This window comes from Hemitrygon akajei, unplaced genomic scaffold, assembly GCF_048418815.1.
Source record: "Hemitrygon akajei unplaced genomic scaffold, sHemAka1.3 Scf000041, whole genome shotgun sequence".
Lineage (NCBI taxonomy): Eukaryota > Metazoa > Chordata > Chondrichthyes > Myliobatiformes > Dasyatidae > Hemitrygon > Hemitrygon akajei.
In genome coordinates this window covers 4,130,479-4,154,418 of record NW_027331927.1, presented here as the reverse complement: position 1 = coordinate 4,154,418, position 23,940 = coordinate 4,130,479, and the positions used below count along the sequence as shown (strand labels likewise).

At 45.5% G+C, this 23,940-nt stretch overlaps 1 protein-coding gene across 1 annotated transcript; it reads left to right on the top strand.

The window, feature by feature from the left end:
- Positions 1–871: 871 nt before the first annotated feature.
- On the top strand, positions 872–23,619 carry LOC140720314 (NACHT, LRR and PYD domains-containing protein 3-like). Its single transcript, XM_073035178.1, has 11 exons — positions 872–1,090; positions 4,615–4,706; positions 6,303–6,469; positions 9,109–9,280; positions 9,379–9,444; positions 17,456–17,702; positions 17,922–19,220; positions 22,002–22,088; positions 22,241–22,411; positions 22,566–22,733; positions 22,898–23,619. Exons 2-11 carry the CDS (start codon positions 4,697–4,699, stop codon positions 22,983–22,985), a joined length of 2,475 nt encoding a protein of 824 aa, XP_072891279.1. The 5' UTR covers positions 872–1,090; positions 4,615–4,696; the 3' UTR covers positions 22,986–23,619.
- The last annotated feature ends 321 nt before the right edge of the window (positions 23,620–23,940 follow it).

Genomic DNA, 23,940 nt, shown 5'->3' with positions numbered 1-23,940 from the left:
CAGAAATCAATTCACATTTGGAAATTCCCCCTCACTGTCACCTGTCTATCTGCCAGTGCGAGTCAAAGAGGAACTCAGGTTGCTGAAGATAGAACAGAACATGGAACAGTACATCACAGGAACAGGCCCTTCGGCCACAATGGTGTGCCAAGCCAGCTGAAAAGTAAATCACCCACCCACCCACAAATCTAGGGTTGGTGGGGGGGGTGTTGAAGTTACGGCGGGGGTGATTATTTACCAACTGAATAACAACAAGCCTGCATGCAGTGGGAATGGAGAGGGTGTCTTGATTAGACGGAGAGTGTGGGATCTGAGAGTGCTGCCTCAGAATAAAGAAGTGTCACTTTAAAATTGAGATGAGAGACATTACTTCAGCCAAAGGTTGTTTGATCTGTGGAATTTGTCACCACAAACAGTGGTGGAGGCTATCGTTGGGTATATTCATGTTCTGGATTGCTAAATAGGTTGAGAATTATAGCAGGAAGCAAGAATACGGTGTTGGAAAATAATCCTCCATGATTGATTATGGAACAGACTAGAATGACTTTATCACATAATTCTCCTGTTATATATTATGACTTGTATCTTATACTATGACTGAATGATGACTTCCTTGTATTCCATCACAAACAAGAGAAAATCTTCAGATGTTGGAAATCCAAGCAATACACACAAAATGCTGGAGGAACTAAGCAGCTGGAAGAGAGGAGCGTTGACGTCCAGATGTTGCCTGGCCTGATGAGTTCCTCCAGCATTTTGTCTGTGTTCCTTTGTATCCCATATCAGGCTTTGTAAAGTTTGAGGGACAGTTACAGATTTCTTCACTCGGATCATGACATATGCGTTCAAAATTTAAATTTCAGGTTAACGCTTTGTTCTCGTTTGTTTTAGTAACATACTTCATTACTTCTTTCGTTGAAGTTAGACCTGCGGTGAGAGGTTTATTGGAAGAAACGCCCACAACTGGAAGCAATCCACAACTGAAAAAGAGGGAACAGCAACAAGTGAACCAGCCCGAGGACGGAGATCATCAATTCGACAGAACCCTTCTGACTCGGAGTTTCCATTGATTCAGTCAGCAGAAAGTTTGGTGAGTCTCATTTACCCAAACACTGGTCCTTTAGACATTACATTTCTGTACCAAGGAAGATAGGAAATAGCTGGAGTGAGACTGAATAAATGTAGAAGTGCCTGTTGCAATCATTCCAGATCTACTGATGTGCTGTCGATATAAGTTCTGCATAATAATTATATTATGCAAGTGAAAAGAAACATTACATTGATTAAGTATATACATCGAGATTTATGTGTTAATGTTGTATCCCAGCAGGTTGCAGATCGACCATGACACAATCGGTGAGCTGGTCCGCACGGTACGGGACCGAGGGACGCGCTCCCCGTTCCCTGTTACTGACTCTACAGTCTCCCCATCTACCGCGCGCACCAGCTCACCGCCCCGCCCACTGCCCACGCGCGCCCTCTCGCGGAGCTTCGTCACCCTCGGGCTGACGTTGAGACGATTTCAGCATGCTGCGCGTGCTCGTTATCTCTCGTGAAGTGACGTGCATTTACTTGTCTCTCATTGGTGACACCAAATACCAATTTAGCATACCAACCAATGGGGATATGGGCCTCGTCATTAAGGAGTTTCCTTAACAAGGAGTTGGCGGAGCTGTAAGGGCGACGGATTGAAATGGGAGTTCAGGGGGTTTATCTCCACTGAATGAGCTAGGATGGAGAAGGCTTCAGCATATTTTCAGTGGACACTGATAAAGTGTTGCCTGCAGGTGCGGAGTCGGGGTGATTTTAACAGCAAGTCACGATCTTACTATCTGACACGGTGGGCTGGAGGGACCCGGTGGCTGCCTTTTGTTTGCGGTGTCTAGGTATAAACAATGGAGTAAACAGACCCACCTCGGGCCAGCAGGCTGTCCCGGTGGGTGTTGTGGGGTCAGATGCTTGGAGTATGGTTGCTCCCTGTCTGCATTAGGGACAAAATGCAACATTTACAAGTCTGTTCTCGACTGAAAACATCTATATTCATTCTTTCTTTTTGTTTATGATACAATCATTGTCCAATTTATGTTCAAGTTTAATAGTCATTCAAAACATACATGAAAACACATGAACACAGCCAAATACAACAGCGTTACTGCACACAAAGCCTCCTTACTGGAAACTGCCTCTCTAAGATACCCCAAGGGCATAGGCTTTTCCTGAATAATATTATCTATCCATCGTAGCCTCTGTCATCCTCTCCTTCTTTTGCCTTCTGTTTTACCGAAAATGAGAGTCGTCTCCAAAGAATCCTGTCCCCTCATGATGTGGTCAAAATAATGGTGCTTTTCAAGCTTCCCAGTGAGCAGTCTGGCGTATTTCTCCAAGTATTGACTTGTTGGATCTTCTTGCTGTCCAACGAACACTTTCCCCCAACATCCAAGTTCAGAGGCGTTGATTATTTTGTATTCAGCCTTACTAATAGTCCAGCTCTCACAGCCTTACATCACAACTGGAAATACTATATACTTGACTCTACGGTCCTTCGCAGACAATGTTATGTCTCTGCACTTCAGTATTTTATCTAAATTTGCCATTACTACCCTCCCCAGATGTAAGCGCCATTTAATACGCTGCATTTAGCATCATTTTCAATCTTTCTTTATTGATTAAAAAAATTATATGAATAGATACAAATCAGAGGTGAAGTTATATCAAATACAAAATAGAATAAACGTACAAACAAAGAAAATGATATACACTGTCAAAATCATGTGTAATATAATATTAGGCTGTTATATATAAACAGAGAACCACAACTCCTCTTGACAATTCATACAAAAAAAGACTGGAAATGTTCTATTTATAGGAGAGAAAAAAAAACACTAAACTAACCTAAAACAAAAACGGGGGGGGGGGGGGTGACTGGGCAGTCCATTTGGGGACAAGATTACAAAAAATAGAAGAAACCGCTCGTTTGGTAAAATCTGAAACTTCACGGAGGGAGAAAGAAAAGAAAGAAAAAATCTAAAAAAAATTTAAAAAAGAAAAGAAAAGAAGTTAGATCGTATGAAAATATTGAATAAAAGGTGGCCAGGTTTGTTCAAATTTGAAAGATGTATCGAACGTCCGACTTCTAATTTTCTCCAAGTTTAAACAAAACATAATGGAGGAGAAACAGAAAAAAGCAGTAGGTGGATTAGGATCATTCCAATGCAACAAAATAGCTCTCCTACCCAATAAATTTGAAAAGCCTATCACATTTACCATCTATAGAAATCTTTGAACCAAGGAAGAAAAAATCCTTCTCTGCTTCCACTTCCTTTCCATTTATTACCACAGAGTTAACAGGACTGGCTGGCTTTCTTAACATTGAGCAGGAATCCAGCTTTCAACTTTCTTCTTTCACTTTCATTAGAAGCTTCTTCAGATCCTCCTCATTTTCAGCCATTAGAATAGTATCACATGCGTATCTGAATTTATTAATATTCTGTCTGGTAATTTTCACTGCAACATTTTGAGTCCTCTCGACCAGCATTCCTTATATGTTCAGCATATAGATTAAATAAGCAGGGTGACAATATGCAGCCTGGTCATACTCCTTTCCAAATCGTGAACCAGTTTTTGTTCTGTGTCGTGCTAACTGTTGCTTCTTGATCTTTGTACAAATTTCTCCTAAGGCAGAACAGATGTCCAGGTATTCCCATTTCTTTAAGGATTTACCATAGTTTATTATGGACCACACTGCTGAAGGCTTTAGAGTAGTCAATAAAACATAGATAAAATACTTTTCTGAAATTCTCGCGATTTCTCCATTATCCAGCGTAGGTTAGCAATTTGGTCTCTGGTGCCTCTGCCTCTTCTAAAAGCAGCTTCTATCTGGCAGTTTGTGTTCCATATATTGCTAGGGTCTTGCTTGCACAATCTCTAGCTTTACCTTTCTAGCACGTGAAAACTTTCGGTAATTTGAACAATACTTTACATTTCCGTTCTTGGGTATTCGGATAAAAACGGATCTTAATCCAGCCTAAAAGTCATTGTTTATATTTTCCCAGATCTGCTGGAAAATTGCATGCAACACTTTTACAGCATCACCTTTTAGAATTTTCAACAATTTTACTGAAATCCTGTCACATCCTGCAGCCTTATTATTGGCAATGTTCTCTATCGCCCATTCGACTTCACTTTCCAGAATGTCTGGCTCTAGATCGATGAGGGAGTCATTGTAGGTGTCTTCACTGTTGGATCTTTCTGCAATTCTTCTGTGTGTTCCTGCCAACTCCCTTTCTCCTTTGCTTCTGTAAGGTCCTTCCCTTCTTTCTCTTCTCCTATGCTCATTTTACATGAAATGTTCCTTTGATTTCTCTAATCTTCTGCAACAGATCTCTTCTTTTTTTTCAATTATGTTGGCTTCTTCAGCTTCACTGCATCGCTCCTTTAAGTAAGTTTCCTTATATTTCCTTGCTATTTTCTTGAAATTTGTGTTCAGTTGGAGGTCTTTGTACCAATCTCCACTTACTCCCTGGAATGTAGGAGAGTGAGCAGTGACCTTACAAAAATGTTTTAAATTTGAAGGACAGAGGAACTGAATCATACTTTTTTATTTGTGTAATTCAGGTCATTGCCAGCAGGTGGGGCTTTCTTCCACCCGGACGTCAGTCAAATAGACGACAATCAACCAACGTCAGTCAGAGTCAGAATGGACACAGGTATGTTCACTGGGCTCTTTCTCATTAAATCTGTCATCATGGTACACGTGTAGTCAAATCGTCAATAATTCAGAGGGATAAACTTGGGCGATAAAGGGGCAGAGAGAAAGTACCATCAAACGGGGTCATTGTTCCAACTGTTAAAGCGACTTTGAGCACTGGAACAATTCACCATCTCCAGCGCAGGGACCTAACAAGGGGAATGATCGAATCGTTCCCCTCACCACACAAATCTTCACCTGAGTGAAAGGAGAAGGAGCTCCTGAATAAGGTGGGAGTGGGTAACACTCAGACAGGAATACAACAGCGGGCAATGTAACAGTTGAGGGAACGGATAGAATTTCCGTCAGCATTTGGTACGCCCTGATGTGGGAAATGCCTCCGACAGCCATTGAGAGAAACAGATGGTGTTTTCTGATTGGAAGGGCAATGGTGAATTCTCCCCAGATTAACGGGTTGTTGCACAATGGCGGTGAGGGGAGTTCCCGGTGTTTGTTTTCTGTGGCCGAGTTAAAGAACGTTATATTGAGGGAGGACGGGCTGGGTGCAGGAGACAGTTAGCAAGAGAAATTGTACACAGGGAATCTGGTGGGTGGGGGGGCGGGGGCTACTGAAGCAATGAAATGACCTTGGCAAATAGGATTAAAGTAAAACAAGATAATAAGTGGAGAGGGCACCGTACAAAATGCTGGAGGAACTCAGCAGGTCAGGAAGCACCTACAGAGAAAAAATAACCTTCAACGTTTCGGGCTGAGAATCTGTAAATTGATTTCAAAGTCGTCTTGGGTACATAAAATAGAGTCAGCACTAGAGGAGCGTTGTTCTAGCTGAAGGTCTGTGACCAGTCGTGTCCGCAAGGATCACTGTTTCGCCATGCGTCGTGTGTGTGAATCAAATAGGTTAATCATATGATATACTGGGTGGACTTATTCGTTGATTTACAGAGTTGGAGGAGTTGAATAAATTTGGGACTGTTGTCAAAGTGTTCAGCATCCAGTTAGAAATAGGAACAGAGAGTCACCAAGTACAGATAATTCAGGCAAATGTGAGAAGTTGCATTTTGAGAAATCAAATTCGCGAGCAATGTGCACAGTGAATGTTGGGACTGATAATAAGATTGATGTACTGTGGGGTCTTGTGATGGGTATGCACAGCTCCCTGAAGGTGGCAACACAAATGGTAGTGTGCTAACAATGAGTTGAGGTATTTGTTAAAGTTAGACTGTAACTGGATACATGTTGGTTAAGAGACAATTTCAGTATTGTGCACAAATCGAGAATGATGTGGAGGGTCTATAAAGGGTGCAGAAGAGTTTCACCACAAAAACCTGAGGTAACAGGTTTGTTTAGATGGTAAAGTTTAAAGGGGATTTAGGATGCATGTTTTCCACAGAGAGTGATCGGTGTCTGGAATGAGCTGCAGAGGGAGGGACTGGAAACAGATACTCAGCATCATCTGAGAGGCGTTTGAACTCATGAGCAGGCCGGGAACGGAGGGATATTGATCATGTTCCTGAAGATGGGATTGGTTTAAATTGGCATTGTGTCTGCAAACGCATGGTACATCTATTATTTTATGTTCTATGACCGACTACAGATCTGAACTCCGCCATCTCCGCCTTCCTGTCAAATTGTGAGGATCACCAACTGTTCCAGTTGACGAGATTCTACATGGAGCGACTGGAGCAGGCGATTGAGGAGGGTGTGGAGGGAGTCGGTTTCATGTTAATGGGCGAGGATCACTTCACTGGGCCAGAGTATCACGTAAGTGGAATGGACATACACTGAGTGTAGATTCTACCGAATCAATCACAGACCAACAGAACCGGTGTAACGAAACCTCTGGGCAGTGAAAATCCTGTAGTGCTTGTGGTCAACATCAAGAAAAGTGTTTTCATCTGCGAAAACCTGGAACTTTTATTAACCAATACAAGCCTCTCTCCAGTTTTCTGATCACATTCATTTATAGACAGATTAGGATACAGGCAATGATTGAGAGGTGAATTTAGTGATGTGACACTTGACGGACATTGCAAGTGGACAGAGAACCACTCTACACCACTCAGTCTGACATCACATCATGTTCCCAGTGTTCGACCTTAGTGGTCATTCACCAATCTGTGTTCTTCTCATGACCCACAGGTTTCCCACAAATCAAATATATAGTGACATATTTCTCAGCTCATTCTCAGTCTACCTTCAACCCTATTTTCAACTCAGGCAACACTGACTCGTCTCTCATTTGAACTGCTGACTCTTATTTTGATCAATATCCCAACATGCCTCATGTTTCTGTTACCTTCTGTTCCTTGTGACTTCCAATTTGAGTTTGTAATTACCACAGCATATACTGTTAACATGGGAAGTGCAACGTTAGTGCCACTGAAAATATTCCAAACATCTACAGCTAACAGCGAATTACAAAGAAACAGCTTTCCAATGGTCCTCGTGCTACTGGAGTGCATTCACCTATTGCCACCCAGAATGAATATTAGTGAAGAGCCAGACACCATACTGAACACGACATTCCACGTGAGGCAGCTGACAATTTCAGTCCAAACTTCTTACTCAACATTACCACCAGTCGGCTTTGGTCTGTCACACATGCACAATAGTCCTGAGTTTGCTGGCTGCTCCTCACTGCCAGATTCCAGCTGTTGGCTGGCACTGGACCCCTCGCGGAGCCTGGCAGAGAAGGGTGAAGCTGCTGCGCTTCACCAGGGATTACCCTGGCGAAAAGCAACAGTGACCCGGCCATAGTATCACCTAGTCATAGTCATCAAACCCTACAGTACAGCAACAGGCTCTTCTGCCCATCTAGTCCACACCGACCTATTTTCTGCTTAGTCCCATTGATCTGAACCCGGACTGGAGACGTCCAAAACTCCCCCATTGAATGAACTTATCCAAACTGATCTTAAATAATCAACTCGAATGTACATCGACTAATTAAGATGGCAGCACGTTCCACGCTCTTCAGCAACCTCTGAGTGAACAAGTTGCCCCTCATATTGCCTTTCACCTGTCATCATTACCCTATGATCTCTAATTCCAGTCCCACCCAACCTCAGTAATAAATGCATTTTCGCACTAACTCTCTCTATACCTTTTATAAACGTGTATACCTCTGTCACATCTCTCATGGTCCTCCTACACTCTATGGAATAATGTCCTAGCCTATTCACACTTTCCCTATATCTCAGATCCTCAACTCCTGGTAACAATCTGTATTTTATTCTGCATTCGTTCAATCTTATTGATATCCTTCCAGGAGGTAGGTGTACACATTGCTTCAAATTAGCCTCTGCAACATCAACTTCGACATAATATTCCAACTTCTGTATTCAATATTTTGATTTATGAAGCCCCATGTCCAAAAAGCTTTACAACGCCATCTACCTTCGACAACACTTTCAAGAAATTTTGGATCTGTATCATTTTGCAGGATCTCATCACACTTCCTACTCTTGTCATTGGTACCAACGTGGACCAAAACCTGCTCATCCTGCCCTTAAGAAAGTTTCAGAGTCGATACGAGATATCACTGACCTTGGCAACACACCATCCAAAGTTCCTATTCTCGTAAATAGAATCTCCAGTCTGTTCTCCTGACATTGAACTCCCCCTGTCAGTGCAGATCAGCAATTCTCATCCCTTTCGAGTCACAAAGCCAAACTCAGAGCTAGATGCATAATCACCGTGGCTTTCCTCTGCGAGACCATACCCCGAAACAAAAAGCCGTATACCTGTTACAAGGAGTTTCCTGTAGTGGCTGCCTGTTCCCTTCCCCCTCCTGACAGTCACACAGTTTGCTGTGTTCTGCGCCTTGGGTATAGGTTCCTCCCTGTAAAGTCTGTCAGTCAACCTCTCAGCCTCCCGAGTGATCCCGGGTTTATCCAGCTCCAGCTCCAATTCCTCAGCAGAGTCTGTAAGAAGCTGCAGCTGGATGAAATTCCCGAAAGTGCAGTTGTCAGGGACACTTGAGGTCTCCCTGTCTTGTCGCACCCAGTAGGAAGAGCATCCCACTATCCTGCCTGGCATTCCCACTGTTCTAACAGTGAAACAGAGAAGGGAAATATTACCCAAGATCTACCCAAGCCTCCGCCTCTCCTCACTGAACACTCTCTGACACAAAGCATCAATAACCTACTCTATCTCTGGCTCACTCACACTATGTCTGCTCATTTTAAACCTTGCCAAATGGATAAGTACTCTGCAATCTGTGGCGTTCAGAAAGTCATGACTGACCACGCTAACTTTTTTTAAAATCTCTTTCTTGCAACGAACACTTCAATGGCTGTTAGTGATCTGTGGTGAGCAGAATGTGCCGGGTCAGTCCATGTTCAGGGTAGATTTGTACCCATCCCTCCGCTCCTCAATATATTCCCCATTGTTCATTACAGAGCGTGACTGAGCTCGCAGAGAAGGGAAACCGAGCGGGCGCTTCCAGACTCCTCCTGGATCTGGTGATGGAGAAGGGCTCCGGGGCCCGGAGAGTGATGTGGGAATCCTTTGTGAAACTACATCACCATTTACCGAAGCTGAGCAGAATATTGAATGAAATACGGGAACGTGGTACGGTGAACAATACACTGTGTGTTACAGATGTAAATGCTGATGAATTTACATGATTATACAGAACAGACTTCATGCAGGTTAATCTGTTTGAACAGGTGACGGCCAGTTCGCCTACATGGACACTGAGCGGGGTTTATCTGAACTGCCCAAGCGTCTGAAAGGTAAGCGATGGAACGACATCTCTAAGTTTTATTTCGCTCTGAGAGCCTGAATACCTGTCTTTAGAGGCATGTTTTGAGACTGTCAGAGTTCGGAAGACACTCTTTGTTGCTGTGGCTGATGGACAGGTAACCACTTGCATTTTGCAGAACACGTTTTACCGTCCGGGTCCTCGGCTGTGCTGCTGGAGAAATCTATGAGTTTGCTAAACAAACATTCCCGTCGGTCAGAGAGGAAGCATAGAACATAGAGCGTAGAATAGGATAGCACTGTCAGACCCATCGACACATAATGTGACCCATCGACCCTTAAACCCTGACTCCCATGTAACCCCCCACCTTAAATTCCTCCAAATGCCTGTCCAGTAGTCTCTTAAATTTCACTGGTGTATCTGCCTCCACCACTGTCTCAGGCAGTGCATTCTACGCACCAACCATTCTCTGATTAAAAAACCTTCCTCTAATACCCCCCTTGAACTTCCCACCCTTTACCTTAAAGCCATGTCCTTTTGCTTTGAGCAGTGGTGCCCTGGGGAAGAGGCGCTGGCTGTCCACTCTATCTATTCCTCTTAATAACTTTTACACCTCTGTCATGTCTCCTCTCATCCTCCTTCCCTCCAGAGTGTAAAGCCCTAGCTCCCTTAATCTCAGATCATAATCCATACTCTCTAAACCAGGCAGCATCCTGGTAAATCTCCTCTGAACACTTTCCAATGTTTCCACATCCTTCCTATAGTATGGCAACCAGAACTGGACAAAGTACTCGAAGTGTGGCCTAACCAGAGCTGCATCATTACCTCGCGACTCTTAAAAACTATCCCTTGACTTATAAAAGCGCCAACACCCAATAAGCGTTCTTAACTACGCTATTTACCTGTGGGGCAACTTTACCTGTGTACCCCCAGATCCCAGTGCTCCTCCACACTACCAAGTATCCTTCCATTTAGTTTGTACTATGCCTTGGAGTTTGTCCTTCCAAAGTGTACCACCTCATACTTCTCCGGGTTGAACTCCATCTGCCCCTTCTCAGCCCACGTCTGCATCCTATCAATGTCTCTCTGTAATCTCTAACAATCCTCTACATTATCCACAACACTACCGACCTTTGTGTCGTCCTCAAACCTGCCAACCCACCCTTCTATCCCCACATCCAGGTCTTTAATAAAAATGACGAAAAGTAGAGGTCCCAGAGCCAATCATTGTGGGACACCACTAGTCACAACCCTCCAACTCGAATGTACTCCCTCCACCGCGACCCTCCGCTTTCTGCAGGCAAGCCAATTCTGAATCCACCTGGACAAACTTCAATGGATCTCACGCCTTCTGAGTTTCTGAATAAGCCTACCGTGTGGAACCTTGTCAAATGTCTTAATAAAATCCACGTAGATTACGTCCACTGTGCTACCCTCATCTATATGCCTTGTCACCGTCTCAATGAACTTTATCAGGCTTGTTAGACACGATCTGCCCTTCACAAAGCCATGCTGACTGTCCCTGATCAGACCATGATTCACGAAATGCCCAGAGATCCTATCTCTAAGAATCCTTTCCAACAGCTTTCCCACCACAGACATAAGGCTCACCTTATTACCCGGACTATCCCTACTACCTTCATTGAACAAGGAGACAACGTTCTCCTCCCTCCAATCCTCCGGTACCATTCCCGTGGACAACGAGGACATAAAGATCTTCGCCAGATGCTCAGCAATCTCTTCCCTCGCCTCGTGTAGCAACCTGGGGAATATTCCGTCAGGCCCCGGGGACTTAACCGTCTTTATGTATTTTAACACCTGCAACACCTCCTCTTCCTTAATATCAACATGCTCCAGAACATCAGCCTCACTTATTTTGTCCACACCGTCATCAAGTTCCCTCTCATTGGTGAATAACAAAGAGAAGTATTCACTGAGGTACTCGCTCACTTCCACAGCCTCCAGGCACATCTTCCCACTTTTATCTCTAATCGGTCCAAACTTCACTCCTGTCATCCTTTTGTTCTTCACATAATTGAAGAATGCCTTGGGGTTTTCCTTTACCCTATTCGCCAAGACCTTATCATGCCCCCTTCTTGCTCTGCTCAGCCACTTCTTAAGCTCTACTGCGACCAGGGGGCCTATATATTACTCCCAATATAATTGCTCCCTTCCTGTTCCTGACTTCCATCCATACTGACTCAAAAGAGGATCCTGCTACACTACTCACCCTTTCTGCAGCTGTAATAGCATCCCTGAGCAGTAAAGCCACCCCTCCTCCCATACCACCGCATCCCCTTTAAAGCACTGAAGTCCAAGAATATTGAGAATCCATTCCTGCTCTGGTGCCAGCCAAGTCTCTGTAATGGCCACTACATCATAATTCCATGTATGCATCCAAGCTCTCAGTTCACCACCTTTGTTCCTGATGCTTCTTGCAATGAAGTACACACACTTTAGTCATTCTACCTTACTACCTTTACACCCTTTATTCTGCTTCTCTTTCCTCAAAGCCTCTCTATATCTTAGATCTGGCTTTACTCCATGCACCATACTTGCAGTTCTCGCATGACCTTTATCCTGCTCCACCTCACTATCTTCTCTAACACTCTGGTTCCCCTCCCCTTGCAAATCTAGTTCAAATCCCCCGGAGCAGCACTAACAAACCTTCCCGCAATGATGCTAGTCCCCTTCCAGTTCAGGTGCAACCCGTCCCGTCAGAACAGGTCCCACCTTCCCTGGAACAAGGCCCTATTGTCCAGAAACATGAAGCTCTCCCTCCTGCACCAACTCCTTAGCCACGTATTTAGCTGCATTATCTTCCTATTTCTAGCCTCAATAGCACGTGGCACGGGTAGCAACCCTGAGACTGTAACCCTGGAAGTCCTGTCCTTCAACTTTGCATCTCAATCCCTAATCTCTATTTGCAGGACCTCCTCCTTCTTACTATCCACGTCATTGGTCCCTACTTGGACCACGACATTTGGCTACTCACCCTCCCTCTTCAGAATACTGAGAACTCGATCCGAGATATCGCGGACCCTGGCAGCAGAGAGGCAACAGACCATATCGGATTCTCGCTCTCTCCCACAGAACCTCTTATCTGTCCCCCTAACTATCGAATCTCCTATCACTACTGATCTCCTCCTTTCCCTCCTTCCCTTCTGAGCTGAGGGTCCAGTCTCGGTGCCAGAGACGCAACCACTGCAACTTGTCCCCGGTAGGTCGTCCCCACCAACAGTATCCAAAACGGTATACTTATTGTTGATGGGAATGGCCGCAGGGGTGCTCTGCTCTTCCTGCCTATTCCCCTTCCCTCTCCTGACAGTCACCCAGCTACCTGTCTGCTGACTTTTAGGGGTGTCTCTCCCCCTGAAACTCCTGTCTATTTTTGCCTCTGCCTCACGAATGATGCGAAGTTCCTCCAGCTCCAGCTCCTTAACTCGTTTTGTCAGGAGCTGCAGCTGGATTCACCTTTTACAGGTGTAGTCATCAGAGACAATTGTGCTCGCCCTGACTTCCCACATACTGCAAACGGAGCACTCGACTGCCCTAACTGCTGCCTCCATTACCTACTTCTCAGCTAATTAGATTAATTAAAGGAGAATACCCGGCCTTACCTCACTGGGAGCAAGCTCGTCTTCAGCCTCTACTCGCCGAAGCCTCTCGAGCCAAATCCTTCCAACTCTGTCTCCCACTACTCCGTCCCCCACTCCATTAATCTGATCGCTTTTTAAACTGTCCCGCTGTCTCAGAGGCCATCCTTCACGCGCTTGCGCAGTCGTGCCCTGTTCAAACTTCCGAAGAAGCCCCCGCATTTCCCTTTCCTTAGCGCCAAATATCCCGAGATCTGTCAAAACTGTAGCCAAACCTCTCCCATAGGAACATCCAACGCCAGCATGGAAAGCCTTACACCTCGGATCCAAAGTGGAACCGTTATTTGCTGTTAGTCCCCCATCAGAGCACAAGACATGGGAACAGAATTAGGCCATTCAGCCCATCGAGTCCACTCCGCCATTCCATCATGGCTGAACCCGGGGCCGCTCAATTCCATACACCTCCCTTCTCTCCACATTCTTTGATGCCCTGACTAATCAGGACCTCCTGCCTTAAATATACCCATGGACACGGCCTCCACGGCAGTGATTCATCACTCTATGACTCAAATATTCCTCCTTACCTGTTCTAAAGGATCGCCCCTCAATTTTGAGGCTGTGCCCTCCAGTTCTGGATACTCCCACGTCCTCTGCACATCCACCGTATCTGGTCCTTTCAGCATTCAGCAGATTTCAAAGAGATCCCCCCACATTCTTCTAAATTCCATTGAGTAGATGCCCAAAGTTGCCAAAACGCACCTCATATGTTAACCCCTTCATTTCCAGAATCATCCTGGTGACTCTCTCTGGACTCTGTCCAATGACAACACATCTTGTCTGAGGTATGATCCCAAAGCTGTTGGCAACACTCCACGTGCTGCCTGACTACATACTTATAAGGGCTCAGCGTTATCTCCTTGCTTTTATATTCGACTCCCCTTGAAATTAATGCCAACGTTTCATTTGCCTACTTTACTACAGACTCGCCCTGTAAATTAACCGTCTGGGAATCTTGCTGGAAGACTCCTAGGTCCCTCTGTACCTGTAATGTTTGAACCCTCTTACTATTTACATAATGGTCCGCACGATTGTTCCTTGTAACAAAATTCATTATCATGCATTTCCTACCACCGTATTCCATCTGCAACTTTTTTTTAACCCATTCTTCCAATTTGTCTACAATCTGACTCCTGCGGAACACCAGTAGTCTCAGACACCCAACCAGAAAATGCCCCTTTTATTCCCACTCGCTGCCTTCTGCCATTCCGCTACCCATGCCAATATCTTTCCTGTAACGCCAAAGAATTTTATCTTGTTCAGCAGTCCAATACGTGGCACCTAATCAAATACCTTCTCAAAATCCAAGTAAATCACATCCACTGCCTTTCCTTTGTTGACCCTGCGTCTTACTTCCTCGGAGAACCAATTGTTCAGGCATGATTTCTCTTTACAGAAACCATGTTGACTTTGACTTATTTTGTCATTAGTGTCCAAGTACCTCGAAACATCAACTTTAATAAGAGACTCCAGCACTTTCCTAACCACTGAAGTTTGGTTCACTGGCCTATAATTTCCCTTCTTTTACCTTCCTCCTTTCTTAAAGAGTGCAGATATATTTGCAATCCTCCAGTCCTCCGGGACCATGCCAGAATCAACTGATTTTTGAAGGATCATGACCAATGTATCCGTTATCTCTCCAGCAAACCTCTCTCAAGTCCCTGGGATGTAGTCCATCTGGCCGTGGTGACTTAACCAACTTAAGACCTTTCAGTTTGCCGAGTACTTTTTCTTTTGTAATAGCAATGGCACTCATTTCTACTACCTGTCACTCGCAGACCACTGCACACTGCAAGCGTCTTCCACAGTGAAGACATATGCAAAGTACCCATTAACTTTATCTGCCATTTCATTGTCCCCCATTGCTATCTCACCAACATCACTTTTCGGTGCTCCAATATCAACTCTCATCTCCCTTTTACTTTTTATATAATTGAAAACAAAGTGTTTATTATCCTGCTTTATATTATTGGCTTGACTGCCCCTATAATTCATCTTTTCCCTTCTCATAGCTTTTTTAGTTGCCTTGTGCTGGATTTTAAAACCTTTCCATTCATCTAACTTTCTACCCACTTTTGCTACCTTATATGACCTTTCCTTGGCTTTTAATGCGGTCCTTAATCTCCTTTGTCAATCACTGTTGCCTACCCCTGCCGTTTGAGAATAACTTCCTCTGTGGGCCATATCTATCCTGCACCTTGTAATTTATTCCCAGAAACTTCAGCCATCTTTGTTCTGCCGTTATTACCACTAGTATCCTCTCCAATGCACCTGGTAAAGCTCCTCTCTCATGTCTCTGTAATTACCTTTATTCCATTGCGATTCTGGTACATGTAAGTTATGCTGCTTCCTCTCAAACTGCAGTTTGAATTTCATCATTTCACCTAAGGTGCCTTTGCATTTAGCTCCCTATTATGATCTGGGTTATTACACGGCACACAATTTAAAATAGCCTCTCCCCGCATACTCTCAAGCGCAATCTGCTGTAAAAGCTATCTCGTGGGCATTCAATAAATTGCCTCTCCTGCGATCCGAGACCTTATGCATGCTTGATTTTCCTATATCCCTTGCATATTGAAGTCCCCCAATACAATTGTGTCATTACTCTTATTACATGCCTTTTCCAGCCCCCTTTGCAATCTCAACCCCTCCTCTTGGCTTCTATTTGGAGGCCTATATATGATTCCTATTACGCTTTTTTTACCCTTGCATTTTCTTATCTTCACCCACAAAGATACAACATTCTCTGATCCTATGTCACCTCTCTCTAAACATGTAATTCCATCTCGAACCAATAGAATCACACCACCTATGTGGTCCTGCCTGTCCTTTGGATACAAATTATATCCTTTGATGTTAGTTCCCAGCTATGACCTTCATTCAGCCAAGACTCAGTGACGCCCACAACATCATACTGTTCTAAATATAATTGCACCAAGAGCTCGTCACCTTGTTCCGAATGCCACGTACAATTAAATACAACACCTTCAGTTTTGCATCCGCACCCTTTTGAATTTTGTCTCTGTGGTACAATTCAACACTTCGCTCTCTCTGCATTTGAACCTAGTCGCCAGCTTGTCCTTCCTTACATTCATGTTACACCCATCATCTACTTGTCAACCTGCTGGCGCATCCTGAGCTCTATCATCCTGGTTCCCAATCCCCTGCCATGTTAGTGTAAAACATTCTCAACAGCTCCAGTAAATCTGCCCACAGGAATATTTGACCCCCTCAGATATGTGCAACACGTCCATTTTGTACAGGGCACACCTGTCCCAGAGGTTGCCCAATTATCCAAAGCCTGAATACGCTGCCCCCGCTGTAATTTTTCATCCATTTGTCTGCCACCTCATGCTATTCCTATCTGCACTGTCACGGAAGCAGACAGCAATCCCAAAATTACTGTGTTTGAAATTCAGCTTCTCAGCTTCCCTCCTATCTCCCCATGTACTGTTTTCCAGACTTTTGTTTTCTATGTCATTGGTACGAATATGTGCTACGACTTCCGGCTGTTCACCTTCCCTGTTTAGCCTATTGTGGATGTGTCCAGAATGATTTCGGACATTTGCACCTGGGAGGTCTCAGCGTTTTTCTCCGTTTTGTCCATAGAATCGCCTCCCTGTCCCCCTGACTATAGAATCCCCTGTTACTGCTGTGATCCTTTTCAGTTTCCTGCTCTTCCTGGCAACATCAGCGAATTGCCTGAATTCATGTACAAGTTCCCTGGAGAAGAGGAGGCGGCAGAGGTGTGGGGGGGGGGGGTATTGCCTGAGTTCATGTACCACACCCTCGATTCAGAGGAGTCTATAGATGTGTGGTGGGGATGTATTGCCTGTGTTCATGTACCAGCTCCTCTGAGAACAAGAGACTGTAGGCTAGTGCAGGTGTGTGTTACACCGTGACTGGCTCAGCCTAGAAAAGGAAACTCTAGGCTCAGTAGTGACAGCTGAAACCCAAGGGCTATCAAGAGCATCAGGTTCGTTATGAGAAAAATAAAATCAAGTAAATTACCCATTCCACCCCCCCCCCCACTGTTACCCTCTGCGGGGTTGCACAGTTCAGCAGAAGCTGAGCAGTGAAAGCAGTGAAACCACCCGCTCCACACAACACTCTCCTCTCCAGAATCACGTGTGCACTTGGTGCTCGCTGGAACACCGGGGAATGTGCAAACTACCAACAGAGGGGAGAGTGGAGCCTTTAACAGCGGATCTGAATCAGATCAGAAATGTTTCTGGGCCGTCGTTCACTTTCAGACACTCTTACTTATGATTCCCCGATTTCACCCAAACAATGTCCTTAACAAGTTGTTTTTTTTTTAATCAGGGGAAATAAGTGGGTGTTCCAATTCATCAGATCAGGCTTTGACAAACTATTTCCTTCCGTCCTCAGATGTTCAACAGAAACACAAGGAGACTCTGCGGGCACAAACTGAAACACTGAGAGTGAACACGATCCTGATGAGGGAGAAGGTGAAGGTTTTCCAGCTGGTTGATCGATACGCTGAGCTCACGGTCATTTCTACTGTTCGAGATCGGAGACTGGTGGAACATGAGCTGCTGGCAAGAGGCAAAGACCACGAGGAGTGGAGACAGAAACATCTCTGCAAAGAACTGGAGAAAATCCACATTGCTCATCTGTTTCACAATAGTTACTCACATAGTTTTCGGGACAAAATGAAAAGATTCTTCGCACAATCGACTTCGGGATTTTCAGTAGCAGTGGCCGGAGTCCCGGGAATCGGGAAAACAACAATGGTACAAAAGATTGTTTATGACTGGGCCACAGGGAAAATATTCCAACAATTCCATTTTGTCTTCTGTTTCAAATTCCGAGATTTAAACTCCATTAACTGCAGAATAAACCTGAGGGAGCTGATTCTGGATCAGTATCCTTACTTTGGGAATTTAATGAGAAAGGTCTGGAAGAAGCCAAAGGGATTGCTGTTTATATTCGATGGTTTGGATGAATTCAAGCACACAATTGATTTTGCTGACAGTCGGAGAGTTACAGAACCCAAGCACCAGTGCCCAGATCCCGAGTGGTGGTGTGAAGTGTCTGACATTGTGTACAGTTTAATCCAGGGCATGCTGCTCCCAGGGTGTTCAGTGCTGGTGACCACCCGCCCCACTGCGTTACATTTATTGGAAGAGGCAGACATTAGTGTCTGGGCTGAAATCCTGGGATTTGTTGGTGAGGAACGTAAGGAATATTTCATCAGGTATTTTGAAGATCAGACGGTGGCGGCAGCAGTTTTCAAACACGTGCAGGAGAACGAGATCCTGTACACCATGAGCTACAACCCCTCCTACTGCTGGATCCTCGCTCTGGCACTGGGCCCCTTCTTCACACAAAGAGTCAGGGACCCACAGCGAGTTCCCAAGACCATCACCCAGCTGTACTCCTACTATATTTACAACATCCTGAAAAACCACGGCCGTGAGATTGAGAACCCCCGTGATGTGTTACTCAGGGTTGGTCAGATGGCCTTCAGAGGAGTGTCCGAGAAGAAGATTGTGTTTACAGGTGGAGATTTGATCAACTACAATCTGCAGACTTCCCAGTTCCTGTCCGGGTTCCTGATGGAACTTTTGGAGAGAGAGGATTCTGCCCGGAGCGTGGTGTACACATTCCCACACCTCACCATCCAAGAGTTTGTAGCTGCAGTCGCACAATTCTTGAATCCACACCCTGGGGATATCCTGAAATTTCTCACTAAAGCCCACAACACGACAGATGGGCGATTTGAGGTATTTCTCCGTTTTGTTGCTGGTCTCTCCTCCCCAATGATAACTCGGGGCCTGGAGGAGTTTTTGGGTCCATTTCCTCATGAAACAACCTGCCGGGTGATTGACTGGGTGAATGAGGAGGTTAAACGCCAGAGTGATAACACGAATGAAGCTGGTAAAAGGAGCCTCCTGAACACATTGCACTACCTGTTTGAGTCTCAGAATCGTGGACTGGCTCAGGCCGCACTGGGATCTGTGGAAACACTTTCATTCAGTGGAATGACACTGACCCCGATTGACTGCGCGGTCCTGTCTCATGTCATCCGATTCTGTGATACAATAAAACACCTCAACCTGGAGAACTGCCACATTCAGTGTGAAGGAATCCAGCGGCTGGGACCCGGGCTGCACAAGTGCCAGGAGTTGCGGTAACTTGATTTATCTCTCACTCTGAACTGTGAAACTGGTCCATTGTGTTTCAATGTAAAGGGGTTTGGGTGAAATTTTAGTAAATCAGATTGTGAAGAATTGTGACAAATGACCAGGGGATCGGTCAGTAATTCCCCAAGGACGGGAGGGTTCTGTGGTTCCTTGTGAAGGGATGTTGGAGACTTCATCAGATCAGTGAACAACGGCCATTAGTTTAATGGTCTTAAATCACAGGAATGGCCGTGTTTCTCGCTGTCTGTGACACGTCCATTGACAATGTTCCTTCTCACTGTTACTGACACCCAGACCGACACTGAATACAGCAGGTGGGTCAAAGATTCACACCCCCTTCCCGGTGAGGGACAAGAGACCGTCAGCAGACTGTCCCAGTGAGAAGGAAAGAAATACCATTGTGAGATTGTCCTCCCCTGCCCCACCCCGAGTGTAACAATCACCATCAGTCCACCTGTGTGACTGTGCTCACTACTAGATACACAGACCCCATGGGTGCATCTCCTCTTCCGATTGTGGGCCTCAGTTCAGACCCACCCCTCCCGTATAATCTATTTCTGCATCCAATCATCTTGTGGGATTATCTTCTCCTGTGGGAACTCTCATCCCCATCCCCCTGCCTCCTGCAGGTTCTGTCTTCCTATCCCTTTTCTTCAGGTCGGGTCTTTTCAAAAGACAATAGACAATAGGTGCAGAAGTAGACCATTCGGCCTCTCGAGCCTGCACCGCCATTTTGAGATCATGGCTGATCATCCACTATCAATACCCGGTTCCTGCCTTGTCCCCATATCCCTTGATTCCCCTATCCATAAGATACCTATCTAGCTCCTTCTTGAAAGCATCCAGAGAATTGGTCTTCACTGCCTTCTGAGGCAGCGCATTCCAGACCCCCACAACTGTCTGTGAGAAAATGTTTTTCCTTAACTCTGTCCTAAAAGACCTAGCCCTTTTTCTCAAACCATGCCCTCTGCTACTGGACTCTCCCAGCATCTGGTACATAGTTTCTGCCTCTATCTTGTCCAATCCCTTAATAATCTTATATGTTGCAATCAGATCCCCTGTCAATCTCCTTAATTCCAGCGTGTACAAGCCCAGTCTCTCTAACCTCTCTGCGTAAGACAGTCCAGACATCCCAGGAATTAACCTTGTGAATCTACGCTGCACTTCCTCTATAGCCAGGATGTCCTTCCTTAACCCGGAGACCAAAACTGTACACAATACTCCAAGTGTGTTCTCACCAGGGCCCTGTACAAATGCAAGAGGATTTCCTTGCTCTTGTACTCAATTCCCTTTGTAATAAAGGCCAACATTCAATTAGCCTTCTTCACTGCCTGCTGCACTTGCTCATTCACCTTCAGTGACTGATGAACAAGGACTCCTAGATCTCTTTGTATTTCTCCCTTACCTAACTCTACTCCATTCAGATAATAATCTGCCTTCCTGTTCATACTCCCAAAGTGGATAACCTCTCACTTATTCGCATTAAACGTCATCTGCCAAGTATCTGCCCACTCACCCAGCCTATCCAAGTCACCCTGAGTTCTCCTAACAACCTCATCACATGTCACACTGCCACCCAGCTTAGTATCATCAGCAAACTTACTGATGTTATTCTCAATGCCTTCATCTAAATCGTTGACGTAAATCGTAAAGAGCTGTGGTCCCAATACCGAGCCCTGTGGCACCCCACTAGTCACCACCTGCCATTCCGAGAAACACCCATTCACCGTTACCCTTTGCTTTCTGTCTGCCAACCAGTTTTCTATCCATGTCAATGTCTTACCCCCGATGCCATGAGCTTTGATTTTACCCACCAATCTCCTATGTGGGACCTTATCAAATGCCTTCTGAAAATCGAGGTACACTACATCCACTGGATTTCCCTTGTCTAACTTCCTGGTTACATCCTCGATAAACTCCAACAGATTAGTCAAGCATGATTTACCCTTGGTAAATCCATGCTGGCTCGGCCCAATCCTATCACTGCTATCTAGATATACCACTATTTCATCTTTAATAATGGACTCTAGCATCTTCCCCACTACTGATATTAGGCTGACAGGTCGATAGTTCTCTTTTTTCTCCCTCCCTCCTTTCTTAAAAAGTGGGATAACATTTGCCATTCTCCAATCCTCAGGAACTGATCCTGAATCTAAGGAACATTGGAAAATGATAACCAATGCATCCGCAATTTCCAAGTGCACCTCCTTTAGTACCCTAGAATGCAGACCATCTGGACCTGGGGATTTGTCAGCCTTCAGTCCCATCAGTCTACTCATCACCGTTTCCTTCCTAATGTCAATCTGTTTCATTTTCTCTGTTATCCTATGTCCTTGGTCCATCCATACATCTGGGAGATTGCTTGTGTCTTCCCTAGTGAAGACAGATCTAAAGTACTTATTAAATTCTTCTGCCATTTTCCACCGTCTCCCACTGAGATTTCCCCATTCACAAATCTTTCTCACTGTGGGACTTTCGTCCCATCCTTCAACCCTACCCCTTCTGATCCTCTCGCATCTCAGGAACATTTTCCTCACCATCGGGGAAAGGGACAGAATATGTGGAGTTTACAGTGTCACAACGACAGACTAACTTACTGACCTTCGGTGAAAAACCTGGAGCTGGTCAGTGAGGGACATTAACAGAGATGGGAACTCCGATCAGTGATTTACTGAAGGGTTTAATGCACCCTGAAATATCAGTGAGATAAATTCCCTCAGACCCACGGTTTGAATCACTTTCCCATCAATTTGTCTGTTTGTGTTTAGACTTGGGGAGAATGAACTGGGAGATTCAGGAGTGAAACTGGTTTTTGCGGCTCTGAGGAACTCGGAATGTAAAATACAGCAAATGGAGTAAGTACCAGACTGTGGGAGATTGTGCTTACAGTCACTGGGTGTCTGATTCTGAACATTAATGTGATCAGTAATTGAGTTACTGATAAACACTGGGGATTTATACCGGCTCCTGTCTCTTTCTGTCCAACCTCACTCTCTCTCATCTCCAGGCTGGGCAATGTCGGTCTCACAGATTCTGGTGCCGAGGATCTCGTCTCCGCTCTCAGTACAAACCGATCACTGACGGAGCTGGACCTGAGTGGTAATGAACTGGGAGATTCAGGAGTGAAACTGGTGTCTGCGGCTCTGAGGCACCCGGAGTGTAAAATACAGAAACTGTGGTAAGTACCAGACTGTGGGAGATTGTGTTTCCAGTCACTGGGTGTCTGACACTGAACATTAATGTGATCAGTAATTGTGTTACTGAGGACACTGGGGATTTGTACAGTCTCCTATCTCTCTGTGTCCTTCACCCTCACTCTCTCTCATCTCCAGGCTGAGGGATGTCGGTCTCACAGATTCTGCTGCCGAGGATCTCGTCTCCGCTCTCAGTACAAAACCATCACTGACGATGATGAACCTGGAATTAAACTCGTTGACAGACCGATCTGTCCCCGCTCTCCGCCGCCTCGTACTGACCCTCCCGAGTCTGGAGCTGATCGGGTGAGTGTTTGTGTTAATGTTCACTGTGATAAAATATCAGCGGATCCGTCGGTTTTCTGGTGATATTTGTCTATGAGTGTTGTTGAAACATTAACCCCAGTCCCCTGTTACTGACACTGTTGTGTCATCTGTTTATTTCATCTTTATTCTCCAATCTGTTTCAGGCTGACGGTGAATCGGTTCAGTGAGACCGGGAGGAAGGACCTAAGATCTCTGCAGGAACCCAGACCCGGACTGACAGTGATCGTGTGAACATCTGAATGTGTGAACATCCCCGCCCGCGGGATGGGGACATCTTTGCCGATTCTCCGCCCTCCCCTTTAACTCCCTCCTTCCCTTTAATGGACGCGCTCCGGGATTAATTCCCAACGGTTCTAACAGAACTGGCTCCAGACTGACATTCGGAGCGTTCCCGCAGTGACTTATTTTCTTCTATTGTCCGTCGGCACAGCTTTCGCCGGATGTGCGTCTTCAAGACTCCCCCCGTGAGACCCCGGGAAATTACACAGACAGGAAGAGCCCAGGAGCAGGGGCTCAGTCTGGGACACCGGTGTCCCGGGGTGGGATTATCCCGGGAGAGAATCCTTTTGCTCCCTTTGCTGAGGACAGTGCATTCGGCAGCCTGGCCGATATAATGATGTTAAATTGACAAATCCCTCGGCAGCGACCCTGGATCTGCAGCGATCCCGGACACGGCCCTGAAGTGTGATTTTATAATCATCGGTTCCCCGATGCAGAGTGACGGTGAGAAACGGGACTGATTATTCACTCGTCGCTGATCAGTTAATCGTGCATGACAGTGAAAGAGTCGGGAGCAGCTTATTTATTCACGCAGACCAGCAGCTCATAGATTGTTTAATTTAGATTTGTCATGATGAAATCAATAAACCGCTGTAACATCCTGTCTTGGTGTCGGTCCCGAGTGTCATTAGAGGGGAAACAGTGACCTGGGGTTACTGCTGCCCCCCGCCCTCGGTGGTTCTGAGCTCCTCACACTGGTACAGCAGCGTCTCAGCGTCTAGGTGCTCAGGATCTCATCTCCACACTACCCCCGCAGACAGTTAAAATCGACTGTAATGTCAGATGTAATTTTACGTAGGCCGCAAGCACGACAGGGATGGGGGATGGAATACCGGCGTTGAGCGCGGGGTGAATCATCTTCCACACCGTCCCATCACACACTCCCGGGGTCAGACACGGAGTGAAT

Coding starts and splice junctions, on each gene's coding strand:
- LOC140720314 (XM_073035178.1), top strand. Junction 9,281..9,378: donor GAATGAAATACGGGAACGTG/GTACGGTGAACA, acceptor CTGTTTGAACAG/GTGACGGCCAGTTCGCCTAC. Junction 9,445..17,455: donor ACTGCCCAAGCGTCTGAAAG/GTAAGCGATGGA, acceptor TTCCGTCCTCAG/ATGTTCAACAGAAACACAAG.